Raw genomic sequence first — 13,448 nt, 5'->3', positions numbered from 1 at the left:
CTCATTTACAGAACACTGACATTAATCAGAGCCAGAGAGGGTACTGACCCACCCTACAGCCCCGACCCACACACCTCCCCACACCTGGCCCCAACCCCTCACCTGAGTGTAGACCCCTCGAGGGGCTTCACAGGAAATGAGGTCACAGACACAACTGAGAGAAGCTCTTTATTGGAAACAGAGACGTCCTTCAGAGGACAGCTGGATCAAAGGGTTAAAGCAGGACGATCAGAACCGAGCCTTCATACCCCAGGCCCGGTTCCCCACACTGATGATCATTAGCAGAGCTGGAGGAAGGTCAGAGCAGAGACAGGAGACGCAGTCTGTCCCCTCCGTGCTCTAAGCATGACGAGGGATTACACTGAAGGAACAAGAGAGGATTTCAGATCAGGGTCGAGGCCTCTGTGTGGTCAGGTGACCTCCGGAGGGACGCCGGACAGAGGGTTGATAATCCTGGCGCTCAGCTGCACTCGTTTCCTTTGATCAGGAAGAAAGTCCCAGCAGCCACCCCGAGCAGACCCACCGTCAGACCGAGACCACAGAACACTGCTGGTCCCGCGCTGGGCTGAGACCCTGCACATCTGGAGACAGAAAACACAGAGGTCAGGATCCACATCTGGAGACAAACAGACATCAGGATCCACATCTGGAGACAAACACACATCAGGATCCCATCTGGAGACAAACAACATCAGGATCCACATCTGGAGACAAACAGACATCAGGATCCACATCTGGAGACAAACAGAGACATCAGGATCCACATCTGGAGACAAACAGACATCAGGATCCACATCTGGAGACAAACAGACATCAGGATCCACATCTGGAGACAAACAGACATCAGGATCCACATCTGGAGACAAACAGACATCAGGATCCACATCTGGAGACAAACAGAGACATCAGGATCCACATCTGGAGACAAACAGACATCAGGATCCACATCTGGAGACAAACAGACATCAGGATCCACATCTGGAGACAAACAGACATCAGGATCCACATCTGGAGACAAACAGAGACATCAGGATCCACATCTGGAGACAAACAGAGACATCAGGATCCACATCTGGAGACAAACAGACATCAGGATCCACATCTGGAGACAAACAGACATCAGGATCCACATCTGGAGACAAACAGACATCAGGATCCACATCTGGAGACAAACAGACATCAGGATCCACATCTGGAGACAAACAGACATCAGGATCCACATCTGGAGACAAACAGAGACATCAGATCCACATCTGGAGACAAACAGACATCAGGATCCACATCTGGAGACAAACAGAGACATTACGATCCACATCTGGAGACAAACAGACATCAGGATCCACAGCTGGAGACAAACAGAGACAGTCCGGATCCACATCTGGAGACCAACAGAGAACATTACGATCCACATCTGGAGACAAACAGGACAGTCAGATCCACATCTAGAGACAAACAGACATCAGGATCCACATCTGGAGACAAACAGAGACATCAAGATCCACATCTGGAGAAAACCAGAGACCTCAGGATCCACATCTGAGCAAACATAGACATACAGATCCAGATCAGGAGACAAACACAGACATCAAGATCCACATCTGGAGCAAACAGAGACGACAGGATCCCACATCTGAGACAAACACAGACACCAAGATACACATCTCGGCGCAAACAGACATCAGCGATCCACCTTGGAGACGAACAGAACATCACGATCCACATCTGGAGACAAACATGAGACGACAGGCTCCAACATCTGGACACAGACCAGACATCAAGCTCCACATCTGGAGACAAAAAGACATCAGGACCACATTGGAGACAAACAGAGAGCAGGACCACAGGGGAACAAACAAGACATAAGATCCACACTGGGACAAACGGAGCCCCTTACGATCCACATCGGGAGACAAAACAGGGCATTACGACCCCTTCGGAGAAAAACAAGACGCGGACCCCACACTGGAGACAAACGAGACTCAGGATCCACTTTGGAACAAAACAGAAAAACTTAAAACTCCCCCTCGGGGAAAAAAAGGACATTACGACCCACATCGGGAGAAAAAACAGAAATCAGGATCCACATCTGGGACAAACAGAGCATCGGTCCACATCTGGAGACAAACAGAGACGTCGGTCCCCACTGGAGACAAACAGAGACACGGATCCACAGGGAGACAAACGGACACAGGATCCAATCTGGGACAAACAAGACATAAGATCCACTTGGAGACAAACAGAAAATCAGGATCCACACCTGGAGAAAAAAAGACTCAGGTCACATCTGGAAAAAACAAGACGCAGGCCCACATCTGGAGACAAACAGAGACTTTACGATCCACTTTGGGGAGACAAACAGAGATCGGATCCCTGCTGGGACAAAACAGAGAAAATCAGGATCCCTCTGGAACAAACAAGACATGGGACCAATCTGGAGACAAACAGAACATTTCCACATCTGGAGCAACAGAGAATTAACACCAATTCTGGAACAAACACGACATAAAGATCCACATCTGGAGAAAAACAGGACTCAGGATCCAAAAGGAGCCCCAAAACGAGACTTACATCCACATCTGGAGAAAAAACAAGACATAGGATCCACTGGAACAAAAAGGACTGGGGATCCAATCGGGAGAAAAACAGGACGTCGGGACCTTGGACAAACAGAGACATCAATCCACATCTGGAGCAAAAGACCAGGACCACTTGGAGACAAAAAGACAAGGACCCACATCTGGAGACAAAAAAGAGAATAATCCACATTGGAGACAAACAAACTCAGGATCCAATCGGGAGACAAACGAAAATCGTCCACTTTGGAGAAAAAAAATCGGATCCACTCTGGGACAAACGGGAAATCAGGACCACATTGGAGACAAACAGACATCGGTTTCCACATCTGGAACAAACAGACATCAGATACTTGGGGCAACAAAAATTAGGACCACACTGGAACAAAAGAGCCCAAGGCCCTTGGAGACAAACAGAGACATACGCCACTTTGGGGCCCCCCAAAAGAGATCAGGACCCAAATTAGACAAACAAGACTCAGGATCAATCTGGAGAAAACAGAGACTCAGATCCCATCTGGAAAAAAAACAGAGACTCGGATCCACATCTGGGACAAACGAGACTCGGGACCACATCTGGAGACAACAGAGAGTCGGATCCACACGGGAGACAAACAAGACATTAGTCCACATCTGGAGACAAAAAGACATAAATCCACATCTGGGGGGGGGACAAACAGACTCAGGATCCACTTGGAGCAAACAGAGACTCAGGACCCACATCGGGAGACAAACGAACTTACGACCCCCTTGGAAAAACAGAAAAAAACAAAAACAAGCCAATCTGGAGACAAACAGAACATCAGGACCCACTTCTGGGCAAAACAGGGGCTCGGGATCCACATCTGGGACAAAAGAGACCCCCGACCACTCGGGGAACAACAGAGACCAGGATCCACACGGGAGAAAACAAGCCTTAGGACCCAACGGGAGACAAACAGAGACCAGGACCCACTCTGGAGAAAAACAAAAAGACATCAAAGGGGTCCACTCGGGACAAACAAAAATCGGGACCAAATTGGAACAAACAGAGACTCAGGATCCACATCGGAGACAGAGGGAGACGGAAAACAGTGGAGCAGGGGGAGAACGAACGCTGGAAACTGGGGAGAAGATGGGACAAAGGAGACAGGAACAAAAAGGGACGATGGGGGGCCAGGGAACAGAGGAGCAGATGGGACAGAGGAGACAGAGGAACAGATGGAGACGGACCAGCTGGAAACAGGGGGGGACAGTGGAGAAATGGGGGAAAAGGAACGGGAAACAGATGAGCGGGGAACAGATGGAGAAGTGGGACAATGGAGAAAAGGAAAAAAAGGAACGGGAACTTTGGAGACGGGGAGACAGATGGAGACAGGAACGATGGAGACAGATGGAGACAGGAACAGATGGAGACCGATGGGGACAGATGGAGACAGGAACGATGGAACATGGAGACGAGGGAGACAGGAACAAGGGAAAGGACGTGGGAAGAGGAGACAGGAACGGGCGGGGAAAGGGGAACAGATGGAACGAGGGACAGATGGAAAGATGGAGCAGATGGGACGAACACTGTATTTTCATGATTTCTGGCCCTTTCTCACCCCAAAATTTGGCAGGGGGTGGTCCAGACCCAGATGTTTGCCCTACAGCTTAGTGTCTCCCAGCGGGGGGGTTTAACTCCTCTGGAGAACGGGTTAAAGGAAACCCATCGTTGTTGGGGAAGGGGGCGTTGATGCTGGCCCCTTCGGCGCCTTTTGGTTCTTGGCCGAAGAAGCTCACGGGAGCCGAAGAAACCGGTCCGAAACAGTGAGGGCGTTCTTCTCTCCCTTCCCCTTCCCCCTTTTGGTGTAGAGCGGGGGGGGGGGGGGGGATCTTGCAGAGACCCTTCTGTTAGTATCACTTGATGACTGCTGTGTAAAACAACACCCTTTTCTTTTATGGAAGTGGTTGTGTGGGTTGGGTTTTTGGGGGTGTTTTTGTTGTGTTTGTTGGTGTGTGTGGGTTTTTGGGTTGGTGGGGTTGGTGTGTGTGTGTGTATCCTGTGAAAACCCAAGCAGGGAGAGCCAGGGAATAACTGAGGGGGGGGGCGAGACAGGGGGGGACAGTACCTTCTCCAGGGAGGCGTTCTTGAAGGCTTTCGCTATTCCCGGTTGGGTTTTTCAGGGTCTTAGCCAAAACCGAGCGCCTTCAAAGTGCCAACAGGGTGTTTGGCTAAAGTGGGCTGAGCGTCCACCGATCCCCGCTTTGAAACAGCTAAAAACAGATCCCCCCCGTCCCCAAACCTGCAGGAACTCCCTCGAGTCTGAAAGCCGGTTAGTAAAAAATCATGAACTGCGAGAAACACAAACAGGATACAGCTGTTGTAAACAGCTGTTAGTAAAACAACTGTTATAAAAAGCGTTATAAAAAGTTGTTTAACACAACTGTTTTTTAACAGAGTTGAAACCCCGACGGGTTTGAAACAATGTTAGTAAACAGACTGTTAGTAAACAGACTGTTAGTAAACAGACTGTTAGTAAACAGACTGTTAGTAAACAGACTGTTAGTAAACAGACTGTTAGTAAACAGACTGTTAGTAAACAGACTGTTAGTAAACAGACTGTTAGTAAACAGACTGTTAGTAAACACAGACTGTTAGTAAACAGACTGTTAGTAAACAGACTGTTAGTAAACAGACTGTTAGTAAACAGACTGTTAGTAAACAGACTGTTAGTAAACAGACTGTTAGTAAACAGACTGTTAGTAAACAGACGTAGACTGTTTTAGTAAACAGACTGTTAGTAAACAGACTGTTAGTAAACAGACTGTTAGTAAACAGACTGTTAGTAAACAGACTGTTAGTAAACAGACTGTTAGTAAACAGACTGTTAGTAAACAGACTGTTAGTAAACAGACTGTTAGTAAACAGACTGTTAGTAAACAGACTGTTAGTAAACAGACTGTTAGTAAACAGACTGTTAGTAAACAGACTGTTAGTAAACAGACTGTTAGTAAACAGACTGTTAGTAAACAGACTGTTAGTAAACAGACTGTTAGTAAACAGACTGTTAGTAAACAGACTGTTAGTAAACAGACTGTTAGTAAACAGACTGTTAGTAAACAGACTGTTAGTAAACAGACTGTTAGTAAACAGACTGTTAGTAAACAGACTGTTAGTAAACAGACTGTTAGTAAACAGACTGTTAGTAAACAGACTGTTAGTAAACAGACTGTTAGTAAACAGACTGTTAGTAAACAGACTGTTAGTAAACAGACTGTTAGTAAACAGACTGTTAGTAAACAGACTGTTAGTAAACAGACTGTTAGTAAACAGACTGTTAGTAAACAGACTGTTAGTAAACAGACTGTTAGTAAACAGACTGTTAGTAAACAGACTGTTAGTAAACAGACTGTTAGTAAACAGACTGTTAGTAAACAGACTGTTAGTAAACAGACTGTTAGTAAACAGACTGTTAGTAAACAGACTGTTAGTAAACAGACTGTTAGTAAACAGACTGTTAGTAAACAGACTGTTAGTAAACAGACTGTTAGTAAACAGACTGTTAGTAAACAGACTGTTAGTAAACAGACTGTTAGTAAACAGACTGTTAGTAAACAGACTGTTAGTAAACAGACTGTTAGTAAACAGACTGTTAGTAAACAGACTGTTAGTAAACAGACTGTTAGTAAACAGACTGTTAGTAAACAGACTGTTAGTAAACAGACTGTTAGTAAACAGACTGTTAGTAAACAGACTGTTAGTAAACAGACTGTTAGTAAACACAGACTGTTAGTAAACAGACTGTTAGTAAACAGACTGTTAGTAAACAGACTGTTAGTAAACAGACTGTTAGTAAACAGACTGTTAGTAAACAGACTGTTAGTAAACACAGACTGTTAGTAAACACAGACTGTTAGTAAAAGCTTTTTAAAACAACTTTTTTATAAACAGTGTTAGTAAACAGACTTTAGTAAAAGCTGTTGTAAAAAACGTTAAAAAACTGTTAGTAAAAAGATGTTAAAAAAAACGTTATAAAAACAACTTTAGTAAAACACAGACTGTTAAAACAGACTGTATAACACAGACTGTAGAAACAAGTTAGTAAAAAAGACTGTTAGTAAACACAACTTTTAAAAAAACACAATGGTAGTAAACGATTTTAAAACAATGTTAGTAAACAGATGTTAGTAAACGATTTGAAAAAACAACTGTTATAAACAGCTGTTAGAAAACGACTGTTAGTAAAAATGTTATAAACCGGACGTTAGTAAAAAAGGACTTTTTTTTTATCAAAAAAAACATTTGTTTGTTTGATCGGGTGTTAACGAAATGACGTCACTGAAACAAAGGGGCCCCCGCAGAGGAAGGGGAGCTATCTTCATCTGTAACCTGTTGTCTCTCTAAAGCTGTCTGTCCTCTGAACTGTCTGTCCTCTAAAGTTTCTGTCTCAAAGTTTTTGTCTCTTTTTAGTTTCTGCCCCAAACTGTTTTGTCTGTACTTCGTCCCTGGTTCTGTCTCTTAAAGCTGTCTAAATGATACAAAAGTTTGCCACCCGGCTTAGACGGGCGCCAATCAAGAGCAGAAAATTATCTCTATCTTTAACCCCTATTTCCCAAACAAATAAGCGGTTTTGGGGGGGGAAACCTTTTGTGGGAACTTCTCTACTTAAAGGTCCTTTTCCCTCCCCCTTGAAAATTTTTTTCCCCCCCCCCCAAGGTTAATTAGTTTTAAAAAGGTCCTCCCCTTTAAAGAGGGTCCTCCCCCTGATGTTTCGGTTATTTCCAGTATTAGGGTCTCTTTTTAAAATCCTTTCCCTGCTGATTTTTCATTTTTTTCATTTGTGGCCCCTCAAATTTAAAGATCCTCTCCTGCTGATGTTCAGGGTATTCAAAAATTTAGTGTCTCTACTTTAAAGGGTCCTCCCCATTTAGGGTATTCATTTGTAACCACTTTAAAAGGTCTTTTTTTCTTTGTTCAGGTGTAATCAGTATTTAGAGTCCTTTTTAAAGAGTCCTTCCCAGTTCTTTTATTGTATGTAGTTTATTTTAAAGGCCTCTCTGTGATGTTAGGTGTATATCAGTTGTATTTCTCTACTTTAAAGAGTCTCTCCTGCTGATGTTCGGTGTTATCTTATGATCTCTTTTAAAGAGCCCTCCCCGCTGATTTCATGTTATCAGTAGTAGAGTCTTTTTTAAAGAGTCCTTCCTCCGATTTTTCAGGTTTATCAGTATTATGTCTCTACTTTAAAGGGCCTTCCGGGTTGTTTCCGGTTTTAATTCAGTTGTAAATCTTACTTTAAAGAGTCCCTCCGCGAGTCAGGTGTATTTTCAGTTTTTAGTCTTATTTAAAGAGCCCTTTCCCCGTGTGTTAGGTGTATATCATATGTAATCTCTATTTTAAAGAGCCTCCCCCTTCTGATGTTCGGTGTATTCAGTAGTAGTGTCTTTATTTTAAAGAGCCCTTTCCTGCTGAGTTGGGTGTATATCTATGTAGTTCTCTACTTTAAGAGCCCTTTCTCTCTATGTTCAGTTATTCATTGTATGTCCATTTTAAAGATTCCTCTCCTTGTGTTCAGGTGTATTCAAGTGGGTCTCACTTTAAAAGCCCTTTGCTTCTCTCTTGGGGAGCCTATAAAAAGTGCTGGAAGGGAAATGACCACAGTTTTTTCCGTTCCTGTTTGTCGGATCTGTTCACCCCAAACCCCACCCGACCACAGACCCCCTTCGGGGTTTTCCCCTTAAACCACCCACCTCAGCCCCAAAACGCTGGGGATCACGGGCCCTTTGTCATGAGGAGGGCTTAGCTTCCTGCAGCCCCTGAACGCAGGTCTCGAAATCCGGGATCAAATTTTTTCTTTTTTCATCACACCCTCGGGAGAGACCCGGGTGAGATCTTTATCACCGGGAGACAGTCCCCCGGGTCTGCCTGCTCCTGCTGGGGCCCCGATGGGCCCCCAGTGCCTCGGCCTTTTAGGGGGACTCGTTACGAACATCCTCCCGAGTTGGCCATGGAAGATTTAGAGATTAAAGTCAAGATGAAATTAAAGTTTAAAGAGATGTTGGAACCAAAAAAAAAATTTCCCCGTTGGGATGAATAAAATATTCTGATTGATTTAGTTTGAATCTGATCACCCCTGAAAATTCAAACACAGAACTGTACTTTTTAGTTTTATTTTATGCAACACCTTAAAAATCCGGTTTAAAATCGAATGACTTTTTTTCCCAACACTAACCAGCAAACAAAGGCAAAAAACAGTCAATAAGAATAAATACAAGAATAAAATGACTTTCGAAACCCTTTCCCCTGTAAATTAATTGAACAAAGATTAGAGATGAATCAGTCAAACCTTTTTTTGAAGTTGATATATTAGTTTTTCATTTTGGTTCTTATCCGCCCCTTTGATATAGTCACAGAGAACGTTGTTGTGTGTGAAGTGTGGGGTTGGGGGTGTTGTGTGAGGGTGTGTGTTGTGTGTGAAGGGGTTGTGTGGTGTTATATATGTGGGGTGGTGTTTGTGTTTGAAGGGGTGTGGGGAGTTGGGGTGGAGGGGTGTGAGATGTGTGGGGTTTGTGTGTGTGGAAGTATGGGGGTTTGTGTGTGTGTTTGTTTGTGAAGTGTGGGGTGGGGGTTTGTTTGTGTGTGTGGTGGGTGGTGGTGAAGAGAGATGGGGTTTTTGGGTTTGGGGTGTTTTGTGTGTTTGGGGGGGTTTTGGTTGTAAGTTGGGGGTTTTTTTTTTGTGTTGTGGGGTGGGAAAGGGGGTTTTTGGGTTTGTTTTTGTTGTGTGTTGGGGGTGGTAGGGAAATTGGGGGGTTTGTGGTGTGTGGATGTGTGGTTGTTTTTGGGGAGAGGTATGGGGTTTGGTGTGTGTTTGTGTGGGGTGTTGGTTTGTGTGTTTAGAGTGTGGGGGGGTGGGGTGTGTGTTGTGTTGGGGGTGTGTTTGTGTTGAAGTTGTGTGTTTTGTTGTGTGATGGGGGGGTTGTTGTGTGTGTTGTTGGTGGGTGTGTGTGTGTGTGTGTGTGTGAGTGTGGGTATGTGTGTGTGTGTGTGTGTGGTGAGTGAGAGTGTGTGTGTGTGTGTGTGGTGTGTGTGAGTGTGTGTGTGTCACCCAGAACCTGAAACGCAGCGTCTCTGGGAAAGTCCCGACACTTTGCTTTCACTTCCTGTTCAGCCAGCAGCCAATCAGAAAATGCGCCGCTGATGACTCATCGGTTACCAGGGGCAGCAGTTTGTGAGTGGACAGAGACAGAGAGGCGGGGCTCAGACGCCCCCTACAGGTGAGGCAGGGCAGTAACACCCGCTGAGGCAAAGGTCTGCTGTTCACGAAACGATCACTCATTCCAGCTGAGACAGGAAACACCGTACCTCATTCTGAAGCTGCAGGAACTCCTCACACTCAGGATTTACTGTTTCAAAGGTTCTAATTCCTACCTGTGAAGGTGTTACGCTCAGACCTGCAGCGCCCCCTGCTGGTTCAGCATCACATGACACTGCTTATCTACTTTAAACCATTACGCTTCAGACATTATGAACGATTACCTGTTGTAGAGCATATACACATTAAAATGGATGGTGACTGCGGCAGAGAGAGATACCTGTGTGTCTGTCAGGTGAGTGAGAAAAACAGCTGGAACAGACTTCATGAGAAGTGAGGGTTTAATAACATAACAACATATCCTGGACACCTGGCAGTATGCATTCATACAGGTGAGCTGTGGACCACTTCCTGGCAGAGTGTACAGGTGAGGTTAGTCTGAGTGTACAGGTGAGGTCAGTCAGAGCTGATGTGTGTACAGGTGAGTACAGGTGAGGTCAGTCAGAGCTGATGTGTGTACAGGTGAGTACAGGTGAGGTCAGTCAGAGCTTATGTGTGTACAGGTGAGCTGCAGAGGAGAAGTCACTCTGGTCATGAAGTCTCGACCTCCTCGGCTGAACCTCTTCATCTCTGAAACAGAAAAGGTGAATCTCATCAACATGGCCGCTGCTCTGCAGGTGAGTTCACAGGTGAGTTCATTACCTTCTGATCTCTGAGCATTCTGTTTCCGGCAGGTGAGAGACAGCTGACGACACACCACCTCACTGCTGCACACACACAACAGGAAGTGGAGGAGAGGGTCCTCTGAGTCACACACCTGAGAGACAGACAGGTAAATACACACCTGAGACACAGACAGTTAAACACACACCTGAGACACAGACAGTTAAACACACACCTGAGAGACAGACAGGTGAACATACACCTGAGAGACAGACAGGTAAACACACACCTGACAGACAGACAGGTAAACACACACCTGAAAGACAGACAGGTAAACAAACACCTGAGACAAAGACAGTTAAACACACACCTGAGAGACAGGTAAACACACACCTGAGAGACAGACAGGTAAACAAACACCTGAGACAAAGACAGTTAAACACACACCTGAGAGACAGGTAAACACACACCTGAAAGACAGACAGGTAAACAAACACCTGAGACAAAGACAGTTAAACACACACCTGAGAGACAGGTAAACACACACCTGAAAGACAGACAGGTAAACAAACACCTGAGACAAAGACAGTTAAACACACACCTGAGAGACAGGTAAACACACACCTGAAAGACAGACAGGTAAACAAACACCTGAGACAAAGACAGTTAAACACACACCTGAGAGACAGGTAAACACACACCTGAAAGACAGACAGGTAAACAAACACCTGAGACAAAGACAGTTAAACACACACCTGAGAGACAGGTAAACACACACCTGAGAGACAGGTAAACACACACCTGAGAGACAGGTAAATACACACCTGAAAGACAGACAGGTGAACATACACTCAGCTGAGTCAGACAGGTAAATACACAGCTGAAATAAAGACAGGTAAACACACAGACTGTGATTCGTCCATAGCAGCCGCTGTGAAACAGGAAGTGGTACTGACCAGGCTCCGCCCCCGAGGGTAGATTCGGATGTGACCTCTGACCTGCAGCGCTCTCTGAAGCCCCTCCCACTGAGAATCAGCCAATCCCAGCAGAGCACGGACCTGAGCACCTGAGAACCAGACGTGAGCTTCACCTGTTCCGTCATCAATCACCAGCCTGAAAACAGGTACACACAGACAGGTAAACACAGGTACACACAGACAGGTAAACACAGGTACACACAGACAGGTAAACACAGGTACACACAGACAGGTAAAAACAGGTACACACAGACAGGTAAACACAGGTACACACAGACAGGTAAATACAGGTACATACAGACAGGTAAACACAGGTACACACAGACAGGTAAACACAGGTACACACAGACAGGTAAACACAGGTACACACAGACAGGTAAATACAGGTACATACAGACAGGTAAACACAGGTACACACAGACAGGTAAATACAGGTACATACAGACAGGTAAACACAGGTACACACAGACAGGTAAATACAGGTACATACAGACAGGTAAACACAGGTACACACAGACAGGTAAACACAGGTACACACAGACAGGTAAACACAGGTACACACAGACAGGTAAATACAGGTACATACAGACAGGTAAACACAGGTACACACAGACAGGTAAACACAGGTACACACAGACAGGTAAACACAGGTACACACAGACAGGTAAACACAGGTACACACAGACAGGTAAAAACAAGGGACACTCAGACAGGTAAATACAGGTACACACAGACAGGTTAATACAGTAACACACAGACAGGTAAACACAGGTACACACAGACAGGTAAACACAGGTACACACAGACAGGTAAACACAGGTACACACAGACAGGTAAATACACTTACACACAGACAGGTTAATACAGTAACACACAGACAGGTAAACACAGGTACACACAGACAGGTAAACACAGGTACACACAGACAGGTAAATACAGGTACACACAGACAGGTAAATACAGGTACACGCAGACAGGTAAATACAGGTACACACAGACAGGTAAATACAGGTACACACAGACAGGTAAATACAGGTACACACAGACAGGTAAATACAGGTACACACAGACAGGTAAATACAGGTACACACAGACAGGTAAATACAGGTACACACAGACAGGTAAATACAGATACACACCGACAGGTAAATACAGGTCAATACCGAGTAAATTCAGGTACACACAGACAGGTAAATACAGGTACACACAGACAGGTAAATACAGGTACACACAGACAGGTAAATACAGGTCAATACCGAGTAAATTCAGGTACACACAGACAGGTACAACACAGGTGTACACAGGTAGAGGGGAGGGGTCTTACTTCACTGTGGACTGAAAGACAGACGAGGAGGACCCACACGGAGTGCTGGAACAAGACTGAGAGACAGAGGACACTTTAGTTACTGGAGCTACCTGAGACCCTCATACCTCACCTGTGTGTACCTGTGTGTACAGATACAGTGGTATGCAAAAGTTTGGGCACCCCTTAGGAAAACCACTGCATCAGTTTGTCACTTGCTGAGCTTTTGAAGCAGCAACTTCATTCTAACATATGTTATACCTTATGGTAACAGAAACATCTCAGTAGTGAAATAACTTTTATTGGTCAAACAGAAACATGTTTATGTGCATTCAAACAAAAATAGGCATGTGCATAAATTTGGGCACCCCTAAGAAATAATTCCATTAATATTTAGTATTGCCTCCTTTTGCTGCAATAACGGCCTGTAGACGCCTCCTGTAGCCACAGACAAGTCCCTTAAGCCTGGCAGGTGGTATTTTGGCCCATTCTTCCACACAAAACGTCTCCAGTTCAGTCAGGTTTCTTGGCCTCCGTGCATGGACAGCCTTCTTCAAATAAATCCATACATTTTCAATGATGTTAAGGTCTGGGGACTGGGATGGCCATTCCAGAACATTGTACCTGTGCTTCTGCTTGAATTCCTTGGTGGATTTTG

At 45.0% G+C, this 13,448-nt stretch overlaps 1 protein-coding gene across 1 annotated transcript in view; it reads right to left on the bottom strand.

Moving 5' to 3' along the window:
• Nucleotides 1-10,170: 10,170 nt before the first annotated feature.
• Nucleotides 10,171-13,448, bottom strand: part of ctc1 (CTS telomere maintenance complex component 1) — a 40,387-nt gene continuing 37,109 nt past the window's right edge. Inside the window, 4 exon segments of the mRNA XM_063900551.1 lie at nt 10,171-10,477; nt 10,550-10,664; nt 11,467-11,623; nt 12,812-12,867. Coding sequence (XP_063756621.1) covers nt 10,386-10,477; nt 10,550-10,664; nt 11,467-11,623; nt 12,812-12,867 — 420 coding nt within the window. The 3' untranslated portion in view covers nt 10,171-10,385.

Source organism: Eleginops maclovinus, chromosome 14 (genome assembly GCF_036324505.1).
Source record: "Eleginops maclovinus isolate JMC-PN-2008 ecotype Puerto Natales chromosome 14, JC_Emac_rtc_rv5, whole genome shotgun sequence".
In the NCBI taxonomy this organism is placed as follows: domain Eukaryota; kingdom Metazoa; phylum Chordata; class Actinopteri; order Perciformes; family Eleginopidae; genus Eleginops; species Eleginops maclovinus.
The sequence above is the reverse complement of the archived record's forward strand: the minus strand, read 5'-3'. Positions and strand labels throughout refer to the sequence as shown.